The 11,786-nt window shown below is 40.3% G+C and overlaps 1 protein-coding gene across 1 annotated transcript in view; it reads right to left on the bottom strand.

Moving 5' to 3' along the window:
• The window catches only part of LOC136866009 (UDP-glycosyltransferase UGT5-like), a 49,601-nt gene that overhangs the window by 14,456 nt on the left and 23,359 nt on the right, over nt 1-11,786 (bottom strand). Inside the window, exon 4 of the mRNA XM_068227005.1 lies at nt 3,351-3,573. Within this exon, the coding sequence (XP_068083106.1) occupies nt 3,351-3,573 (223 nt within the window). The remainder of the gene's footprint in view (nt 1-3,350; nt 3,574-11,786) is intronic.

The raw sequence follows: 11,786 nt of genomic DNA, 5'->3' as shown, positions 1-11,786 counted from the left end.
ATCCGACTACCTCTGCCGGGTTTGAACCCGCTATCTTGGGATCCGTAGGCCGACACACTACCAACTGATCCACAGAGGAAGTTTAAAATACACATTATTAAACAAAGAATGACATGTTTCGTCCTTGAAAAAAAGAACATCATCAGATTCTATTATTAAGATAACTTACTAATTTCAATTTATTACGTGTATGGATAGAAATAAACAAAAATATTTTCAAATATTGAGTGTGACTTGATAGAATTCCTTTTAAGAACGAAACATATCATTCTTTCTTAATGGTGTGTATTTTTATTCCTTGTTCAATAGTGTGATTTTTATAGATATATTATAGTACAACATTTATTGTGATCTTATGTGTTTAACACCCTGGAAAGCTTTTAAGTTACATTTACACCTTAACTGGAATAACTGACGAACTTATGAACAATTATTTTAAAATAATGTATACTATCATAATAATAATAAATTCGTGTGTCTATTTCTAGCCGAGTGCAGCCCTTGTAAGGCAGACACTCCGATGAGGGTGGACGGCATCTGCCTTGTGTGGGTAACTGCGTGTAATTGTGGTGGAAGATAGTGTTATATGTGGTATATGAGTTGCAAGGATGTTGGGGACAGCACAAACACCCAGCCCCGCGCCATTGGAATTAACCAATCAAGGTTAAAATCCCCGACCAGGCCGGGAATCGAACCCGGGACCCTCTGAACCGTAGGTCAGTACGCTGACCATTCAGCCAACGAGTCGGACATAATTTATACTAATGTATTATCTGCAATGATTATGTGCTCTACACGATCGTTCTTGCCGTCATGTGCGATGCTTAACTCACTTTTGCTGATGGAACAGTTTGCTTTATAAGCATTAGACTGTGTTGATCCAATCCATGAATATACACCTTCCTGTTTCGAAGGATATCAACACCGTACCTTATTTTCTCTGTTGGTGGCGTTTTAGCTTCGTCGGCATTGTCCCCAATATTTTATTATAAAATCTTTCACCTACACCACTCACACGTTATGTAGAGTAAACCCACCGAAATCAAATCACGCCAAACCACCACAGTCTTCACAACACAAAGAAAGAAAGAAAGAAAGAAAGAAAGAAAGAAAGAAAGAAATAAAGAAAGAAAGAAAGAATTTTTTTTACGGGTCACTTTAATCGGTCTAATCATTAAAGTCTAATAGTATTAAATAGAGTCAGCTCTTCAGCTTCTTCTTCCGTTCCCAAAACTTCCTCATCCTGTCGGACCTGCCTGCCCTTTGGTTGTCAGTAGTGGTGTACTTCGTTCGTCGAAATGTTATGAGTTTGAATCGTAAGTGATTTTTTCCTTAGAATCCTCTTCTCTTCCTTCAATTTGTAGCGTTGACAAATTTAATTCTTCTAAATCATTCATGATCACTGTGACCCAGGTGTTCTTTGTCTATTTTTTCTACAAGTAACTAAATAACTGCTTCACTAGTCGGGTTTCTGGCAGTTTGAATACATGACAAAAAAAGGCAATTCTCCTTTTCCGCATTGTATCTCTTATGGATTCGCTTTCACTATATACCACTTCATTTTGTTGATTTAGTATTCAACTTGAAGAGTGTGTCATTGGCATAAGTTGCTTTGGGTTTTTGGGTTTTCCATTACTGTTCACAAAGGCGTGCATCATTTTGTTACCTAAAAATGGAGATCCAACAGAACTGTCAGACTGGAGGCCAATCACTATATGTTCAGTCCTTCGTCGTCTCATCGAGAAGGTCTTCGACGCAAGATTAAGGATTTACAGTACATCCAATTTAGCGAAAACCAAAGAGGATTCACCAAAACACCTGGTACCATCATAAACACTGCTTTACTCAGATCTGTGTTAAACTCAGCAAAACAGAACAAACAAGACGTTACTCTGGTCTTCCTAGACATAAGCAAGGCTTTTGACAACGTGGGCCATTTACACATAAGGAAAACGTTAACTTCGTCAACTGCGCCAAGCAAGCTGAGCAATATAATTTGTAAGTTTCAGGAGAATAATACAACTCAGATCCAGGCCAATTTCAAGAAAACGAATCCCATTAAATTACGCCGTGGCGTAATGCAAGGATCCCCATTGTCGCCAGTTATATACAATCTCACAACAGATCACATTTTTCGAGAAATTGGCGAAAAAGGACTATGTGTCATGCAAGGTTATTCTCTTGCCAACGGACTGCAAACTTCAACAATACTAGGCTTCGCAGATCATACGGTTATATGGTTATTGTAGGATAAAAACGAGACTCTACAATAGAACTGACGAAACTAGCTCTACAAATGTTTCGTGAACTTGGTCTAACAATAAACCCTGAAAAATCTAAAGTTATTAATATCAGTAGGGGAGAAATAAATGAAGGGCTCATTACAGTTGAAGAAGGTATGGATATCAAATGTATTTCGAGGAACGAATGTGTCAAATATTTAGGGATAAAGTATGCAGATACCATATTATTTGATCGCAAGAAATCAATGACACTCCTTCAGCAGAAACTCAGCTCGTTACCATCCTGTCCTTGGCTTCATTCGGATCAGAAATTTGCAATTCTAAATTCTACAGTCTACCAGTTCCTCTGCGTTCCTGCATGTAAAATACCACGGCGATTTCTGGAAGATGCCCATAAACTTGTTAAGAGTACACTAAAGGAGATCTTATTCCTTCCTACTGACACTGCGGATTCTATGATTTACTCAGATAAACGGTACAAAGGGTTAGGTGTTTTTAGAGCAAGCTGGGAAGCCTTAATTCAGAATATAAACAGCTGAACATTCTGAAACGGGAGGAGAACCGATATATTGACGCCACCAGAAACCTAGATGAAGAAATTAACAGATGTTTAACAGATTAAAATGTAAATGGTAAAACTGAGTATATGAAGAACAGACACGCTGAGTATGACACCAAGAAACTCAGAAGCAAATTACGAGAATCTGAATTTGAAAAATGGTGCCAGTTGAGTAAAGGTAGTGAGGTAGTGAAGTAAAGTGAGGACAGAAAAGAATGGTTGCATGGATAAGGGTTTGTCTTTGGACACTGATGATGACGAGTGGGAAGGTAGAGGCCGTGGTTTTAATTATGGTACAGGCCCAGCATTTGCCTGGTGTGAAAGTGGAGAAACGAAAGAAAACCATCTTCAGGGTTGTCGACTTTGGGGTTCGAACCTACTATCTCCCAAATGCAAGCTCGCAGCTGCGTGGCAAACTCTTCCTGTATGTTTTATAATTTGCTGTAAAGTAATCTACCATTTTTCCTTTTATAACCCTTAATATTTTATGCGTCCAGGGTAACTTCAGCACCGCAAGGTTATCGTCTGGATTAAGAAACTGTACTTACCCAGTACATCCTGCTGAGGCAGCCACTTGCGTACCATGACGTTGCTTGGCTTTCCTGGTAACGAATCAGACTCCCACTTCCAAAGGACACGCTGTGGTACCTCAGAGAAAGCATCGAGAATATGTTTCAATTTCTCTTGCGGTAGATTTACGCTCTTCACGTTCGAACCCAAGCTGAAGTAGATGACTCCATGCTCTGCACCATCGAGAAAAGTTTTGATGTCCTGAAAGAAAGAAATCTGCAACTTTACATCCGTAATCAAAGATGGATTTAATAAATATGGAACCGAGGAAGATTGCTTTACAAATAAGTATGAACAGAAAGTATAGATTAAAAAATTAAATTAATCAGTCACAAATGGAGGTATGTGATTTCAGGTCATGTCCCATGATTCGGGATTCCAATAACAGTAGCAGCCCGATATAACGCAGTTGTTGGGGGCATACCAGGTGGGCAAAATAAAAGTTGTCCGGTAAATATTTATAAGACTAACGCGGAATTGACACTTGTTAATGAATAGGAGAACTGCCCATCACAGGAAATGCTGGAAATCGTGGTGTCGATGCACCAATTGGTTGCTATCACATTTCTACGCGTGCGCATCATCGCATGCTCTGTCCCGATTACGTCGCTGTGTCATTACATGTGAGTGAGAAGAGCAGACGTGTTCAGTGACCAGTTGAATGTAACACAAAATGTTGCTTACGATAAAACCGCGTGTGTTCATTGTCGAGTGTTATGGGAAGCATGATGCTTGTTTGGGCAAGAGTTTAGGACTGTAAGTGTTTTGGCGAATCCTCAGCAAAGTCAGCAATGCAAAATGGCGTGAAACGGGCTCTGTAACGAATAAAAACCGTAACTCTCCGAACTAAGTAGGACGAAATCTCAACGCCATTTATCTGTACAAGTGGGAATTAAGAGGTCATCGTGTCGAAACTTTACCAGCAAAACTACTTTCATCTGTATCCTTACAAATTTACTGTTGTGCATTCTTTAAAGCGTCCAAACGAACGTTCGCCCATTGATATCTGCGGGTGGCTTTTGAGTGAAGTGCAGTCAGGGCTTTCGGATCAGCAGTTGTTTGTTTCTTCTGATGAGACCTGGTTCAGCCTTTCAGGGTATTTAAACTCACAGAACACGCGCCATTATACATCAGAAAATCCCCATTAAAACGTCGGGAACACGTTGCATAATTTTAAGATTGGTGTGTGGTGCGCAATATCTAGTGTCCGCATTGTTACACGATTCATTCACCAAACTGTCAATGCTGTTTAATCCATACATGGATCAACACACAGAAGATGAATGGATATTTTGAGCAAGACGGAACAACAGCACACACCGCCTTGATAATCTTGTCACGAGTGAATGAGGTGTTTGGTGAGGAGAGGGCAATCAGCAGAGGTTGTGTAATCAACTGGCCACCTCGATCGCCTGATCTCTCTCCCTGTGATTTTTACCTGTGTGGCAAATTGAAGGGTCAGGTGTACTCCAGTAATCCTCACAAACTACAAGAGCTACAGTAGAAAATTGAAAACGCTATTTCTGCTCTCCCTCGGGCAGAGCTGTTACGCATGTTCTACAGTTTGATATAGCGAGCACAGTGCTGCATCGACCGTGAAAGGTGACGATTTCCAGCAACTTCTGTCATGTTCATCAACAATGGCCAATCCCACGTCAGTTCTAATGTAAATATTTTCCAGGCCTGTTTTTTTTTTGCCCAACCTGCGCTTCGCCACGCGTTATAGCTTAACGGCGGTATATCAGAAGGTGGGCAGTACAGTAACAACTGGCAAAGATGAAGGACAAAACAATACTACAACATACTACTGACATACTTGTTAAGGAATATCTGGGGTTGCTTTATAATACGCAGAGTGTTGATTACATGCGATAACATACTGCAGGGGCGGCTTCGTTGGGAAGATGTGTGGGAGCGCATGTTCGACGCAGTTAACGGAAGAAATTCTGTCTCAGCCAACACCTCACTGAAGATTTCTAGACGAGAAGGACCAAAGAATATCTACTCCAACTCTTCGGCTATCATGAATTTTGACAGCCACACAAAAGAGACCTAGTCTTTTTACAAGAGGACCTACGTCTAAGGCATATGTGGAGGTGGCCGCGCAGATGAGTTACTTCAAGGGCTAGGTGGTAAAATGAGAACTGAAGATCGATTGAATATTCCCACTTATACACAGTCTCAGTGAATGTCGTGTCCACTGTAGACGATTGCGCTGTGTACTTTCTACACTCCATGTGTTATTAAGTAACTCTAGATATTCCTCCACAGTCGACACTTGTTAACACGAGGGGAGGTGAATGGTTCCAAGAAAACCGCTGCTTACCCAGGCAAGAGTTCTTAGAAATCAAAAGATGTTCTTCGTTTACACCTACTTTATTTTCTTGTTGGAAAGAGTTGTTTTACAGAATACTACGGATGCCACTGAAAATTCAAGGCATAAACTTCGTTACACATCCATTCGATTTCGGTAACTATTCTATCACCTTAGGAGAATGCACCTCCTAAGTACTTGGATTGATCCATCCGGTCCAGTTTTGAACTCTCTACCGGACATTTAGACCTAACTTAATTCTTCCCAGCCGTTTTATACCTGTCAGTGAAAGATCCTTGTAAACAACAATAGTGCAATATTACAACCTCGTTTAATGTCTGGAACTGATAAATAATTTTGCAGTCCTTACTACGGCCCGAACCTCAATATAAATATCTTTGATACCTGTAATCCCTTCGTCAGGCCAACATCTTTTATCTTCGCTCTCTGTCATTTGCCTTCTCTAGATCTACGGAACATAAACATAAAGTGACTATTCCTCCCGTAGCATTTCAATTGCCTAAACCATACTAAAAATTTGGATCTGACAACCGGTCTTCGGACTAAACTCACACTGTCATTAACACAATTTACTCTTCACCACTGATCACATCGTACTTGCTACATTTGTAGCCATTTTATACCGTTCATCCAAGGATCCATATATATTATATATATATATATATATATATAAACAGTTTTGTCTGTACATTGCTATGAATTTAAAAAGAATGTTATTTCTGTATCGGTCGTGTCTACAGTAACAAGAAAATGCACTTTTTACTTTTACGTAATTTCTGTCTGTCTGTCTGTCTGTCTGTCTGTCTGTCTGTCTGTCTGTCTGTCTGTCTGTCTGTCTGTCTGTCTGTCTGTCTGTCTGTCTGTCTGTCTGTCTGTCTGTCTGTCTGTCTGTCTGTCTGTCTGTCTGTCTGTCTGTCTGTCTGTCTGTACAGGCATCACGAGAAAACGACTGAAGAGAATTTAATGAAAATTGGTATGTAAATTCGGAGAATGCCACTACAATCTGGGCTATAAACCATTTCATTCACGCTGAGTGAAATGATAGTTCAGGGGAGGTCCTAAAATTTAATTCTCAAATATTTAGCTTTTAGTGGCCCTATCGATAAATACTACGTGACTATATATATCATTAAATTGCCGATCTTTATGTCTTAATTTTTATTCTGCTAGTTGACACGTCGCACCGACACAGATAGGACTTTTCGCGACGATGGGACAGGAAAGGCCTAGGAGTTGGAAGGAAGGGGCCGTTGTTTTAATGAAGGTACAGCCCCAGCATTTGCCTGGTGTAAAAATGGGAAACCACGGAAAACCATCTTCAGGGCTGCCGACAGCGGGATTCGAACCCACTATCTCCCGGATGTAAGCTCACAGCTGCGTGGCCCTGACCACACGGCCAACTTGCCCGGTCTTAAAAATTTTAGCGTACCGGTTATGATAAGGGTGGTATTTCGGAGTCGGAAGAAAACTAAATGTGAAGGCCTGTGTTTGAGTCATCAGTCAATATACTGGTTTGATGGAGCTTTCCATGCCACCCTATCCTATGCTAACCTTTTCATGTCTACGTAACTATTGCATCCTACATCAGCTCTAATCTGCTTGTCATATTCATACCTTGGTCTACCCCTACCGTTCTTACCACCTACACTTCCTTCAAAAACCAACTGAACAAGTCCTGGGTGTCTTAAGATGTGTCCTATCATTCTATCTCTTCTTCTCGTCAAATTTAGCCAAATCGATCTCCTCTCACCAATTCGATTCAGTATCTCTTCATTCGTGATTCGATCTATCCATCTCACCTTCAACATTCTTCTGTAACACCAAATTTCAAAAGCTTCTATTCTCTTTCTTTCTGAGCTAGTTATCGTCCATGTTTCACTTCCATACAATGCCACGCTCCACACGAAAGTCTTCAAAAACATCTTTCTGATTCCGATATCAATGTTTGAAGTGAGCAAATTTCTTTTCTTAAGAAAGCTCTTCCTTGCTTGTGCTAGTCTGCATTTTATATCCTTCTTACTTCTGCCATCGTTAGTTATTTTACTATCCAAGTAACAATATTCATCTACTTTCTTTAAGACTTCATTTCCTAATCTAATATTTCCTACATCACCTGACTTCGTTCGACTGCACTGCATTACTTTTGTCTTGGACTTATTTATTTTCATCTGGTACTCCTTACCCAAGACTTCATCCATAACTTCTCGAGATCTTCTGCAGTCTCACTACCTAACCTAGAATTCTGTATACAATGTAGAACTTCGTAGCGAACCACGGGTGCATCAGCTAGTCTATATATATAAAACCAAGTCGGTCTGGAGCGATCAATATATATACATATATGAAGGTATAAAAATGAAAATAGTCGTGAATTAATGAGGCGCTTCCGGACATTCCAGAATCTTACAACTTGTAACCATACAAGCTAATGACCTCATGATCCATAGAAAAATTGAAAATTCTCAAAATTTCCTGAGGGGGGGGGGGCACGCTGGGGGCTATAAATCTTGGGCTCAGCTTAAGAACGCAGTCGTATATATTTATCTAAAGCGATAGGTTTCATGGGCTTAACAATTTTCAAGAAATTCGTCATTTTTACCCCCCTCCTCCCAAATTAAGATGGCGGTACAATCTACCAGGTGAGCTAGAATATTGAAATTTGACGAAATTATAGCTTTTAGCCTTAAACGGAAAAATTCCAAGAAGTTGAAATTTTTCATTTGTTACCCCCGAAAAATGTCGGAATATGGAGGCAATTTTAATGGCGATTCAGACCTTCCTTTCGAAGTATTTGGTGGTTAAACGGTAAGTCGTATCATAAAACGGATGGCACAATCTTGATTCGATTTGGAGTGATCTACAGCTTTGGTCCTACAACTTATTGTCGTATCTCTCTTCCTTATAGGTTAGATTTGTCTGTGTTTAATGACTGTACGTAAATTTTGTTATTTTCACACACATATATTTCATAGTTTGACACACTGATAGTAAAGATAGAATTATCAAATACGGCACACAGTGGACCGCCCTGGATCAATATGTGTACCAAATTCTCTGTTTCTAGCTGTTACATATGTATCCGAAAAGTAATGTTGTTTGTGAAAATTGTACCCAAATTACGCCCTGTTCAACGCTTCTAACTCAATCTAACCCATATATGGATGCGATACGAGAAAATGTCATAGGATTAACGATGTAGTTCAATAAAAGCAGTGTCTTACGTTACTATCCGTTTGTCGATATGAGGTAGCGTTCAGTCTATAAATGAAGTTCTGCAATATTATAAACGTACGTGCAGTTTCATATATCGACCTATATATTTATATTCACTGAAGTCGATTTGCAGCGATCTAGAAACGGGATGTCTGCCATTATAAATAATCCTTTACAAATCGATCGTGAACGTCATTCTCCCTACATCGACTTTGACTGGCAGTAGGAATGGGGACCTTCTCCAACATCTGTATGTCAGGCATAGTTATGGAATACCTATTGTTGTTATGAATAATTCCCTAATAGATTTGACTGGCAGAAGGAAAGGTAGTCTGCAATTTTGTTCAAGACTCCCTTACCCGATTGTGTCTTGCAGTAGGCAGTGTGCACACGGTTATCAACAAATTTACCCAACTAAATTGTGAATGGCATCAGGCAAAGTGGCCTGCTTTTGTAATCGAAACTCACCAATTCGAGTGTGACTGGCAATAAGCTGACTGATATTAGGAAAAGGGGCCTTTCATTATGATGATAAGAGCACAGCTCAGTTTTGACTGGCATTAGGAAAGGTACCTGCCATTATGATGAAAACTCCTCAACTGAAATGTGTCTGGAAGTAGGAAATGGGGCCTGCCATTGTAGCGAAATCTCCCCAAATCGTTTCTGACTGGCAGTAGGCAAGGGGACCTGCCATTATATCGAAAACTTCCCAACTCGATTGTGAATGTTAGTAGGCAAGTGAGCAGTGGCGGCTCGTGACAACATTTTTAGGGGTTTCTCAGCAACAATTTTTGTTCATGTCTCAAATTTAAAAAAGTAACATAGGTGCATACATTATTTCACTAAAGGTTCCTTGTGCGGTTCCTTTTCACAATGGCGGAACCCCTGTAACCGGGGATGTATTTTGTAATAGACCAGTAGCGGCTTTTCAAGTGCATCAGGTACAGCCCAGCTGCACTAACATTTCTCAAAATAATTGTCTATCATTTTCTGCATCCCTACAATTTCTCTTTAAATCCTATTCGTTTAAAGAAACAAACGAAGAGTGATTACTCAACAGGCGTAGCGCTCGTGATTAATTAAGCAAGCACCGCTGTTCGCTTCCTGGCAGTCTGAGTGCAGCCCTCTCAATGCGGGCTGACTTGTGACGTGTAACACAACCGTTACCATGACAACGCGGTAGACCGCCAACAGTACTTATACGGCTGTATTTTGCTTGGTGCAGCCCATTGAGGCGCTGCATGGCACGAGCTGGGACGATATTATCCGAACATACCCGAATATGTAACCTGGGCCACTGCTTAGGGTGAACGCATGCCAACATTGCTGACATTTTTAGTATCTCAATCTCGCGCTAAAACACAATCAAATAAAGACAAATTTACTAGCATATTTTGTCGCGAGAGTTGTGGCTACTGTTCCAACAGCTGTAAGAAGAAGCTTGCTATAAATTTGAAGTTGTGGTGTACGGAGTATTGTTTTAAAGTAAAAATAAATCTCCGTTGTTATCATGCGAATCATGGCCGTGCAGCGGATTAACTGTGAGTGAACTGCAAATAAAGGAATGAAGATATATTTAAAACCTATTTTCATACGGCTGAGAAGAAAATCAAAATTGACCTAAAAATACATTCTGGTTTAAAAACCGAAAATGAAATGTTCTTAAGTATCGAGTACTTTATTTTGGGATATTGGATTTAATCTCCGTAGAAATTGATACCAGATTTCAGGATATGCAGAAGCTCAAATTTCTTTGCTAAGGAGATAGCTCTAAGTTTGTAGAATTTTCTAAGATCCTCCATCTTGATGTTCTACAGAACTTAAAAATCTCTTATCCCGCGATATATGACACACACGTGATAAAAAACGAACTTCAATGTATGTATTCTGATTCTACCTACAAAAATACTAGTTTAGAAGAAATAATTCTGTCGCTCAGTAAGAATGAACTCAAGGACGTGTTCAAAGAAGCATATAAATGATATACTATACCGTCTACCAGCTCCTTAGTTTTTCGTGCCTTAAGCGGATATTATAAACCTACTTAAGGAATTCAACATCCCAGGAGAGGCGGACGGCGCTGGCAACCATATCCCTGGCGAAGTCACTGCTGAACGACTTGATGGATAGAATGCCGTTTTACGATGATATCTTTGCCAAGTTCGCTGCACCGAAGGACCGAAGAATATATTTAAGCAATAGACGCTTCCGAATGTGAGTAAGCCTAATATTTGCCTTTTTAGTTAATTTTTATGTAGTTGTATTGTGCTTGTTAAAGTAAGTGCTTGAAAATAATACAGTGGACGATTTGAAAGCCATTATCTTCCCAAAGCATCACTCCGATACCTGATTTCCTCCTAGTTAGATTATCCTACATACTTATTCAAAATGTACATGTTTACTGCACCCGCCCATGCACCAAACTTACACCCTACGGCTGCCACTGTACTAGACTAATTTCTTAGTGTAGAACAAAAGTAAAATTCACAATACAGTAACTTTACTACACTGTGAATATTGAAGGATGCGAGAACTATTCTTGATTTTTAAATAGCTTGAAGTTCACCTGGGTGTTAGTGTAGAACAAAACCAAACCTCATGGCCTACCAAACGACCGCTGGTCAGCCCGGTGGCCTGCAGATTACGAGGTGTCGTGTGGTCAGCACGACGAATCCTCTCGGCCATTATTCTTGGCTATCTAGACCGGGGCCGCCATCTCACCGTCAGATAGCTCCTCAATTATAATCACGTAGGCCGAGTAAACCTCGAACCAGCCCTCAAATCCAGGTAAAGATTCCTGACCTTGCCGGGAATCGAACCCGGGGCATCCGGGTAAGAGGCAGGCGAGCTACTCCTACACCACGGA

This window comes from Anabrus simplex, chromosome 3 (genome assembly GCF_040414725.1).
Source record: "Anabrus simplex isolate iqAnaSimp1 chromosome 3, ASM4041472v1, whole genome shotgun sequence".
Lineage (NCBI taxonomy): Eukaryota > Metazoa > Arthropoda > Insecta > Orthoptera > Tettigoniidae > Anabrus > Anabrus simplex.
This window is presented reverse-complemented; position numbering and strand designations above follow the sequence as displayed.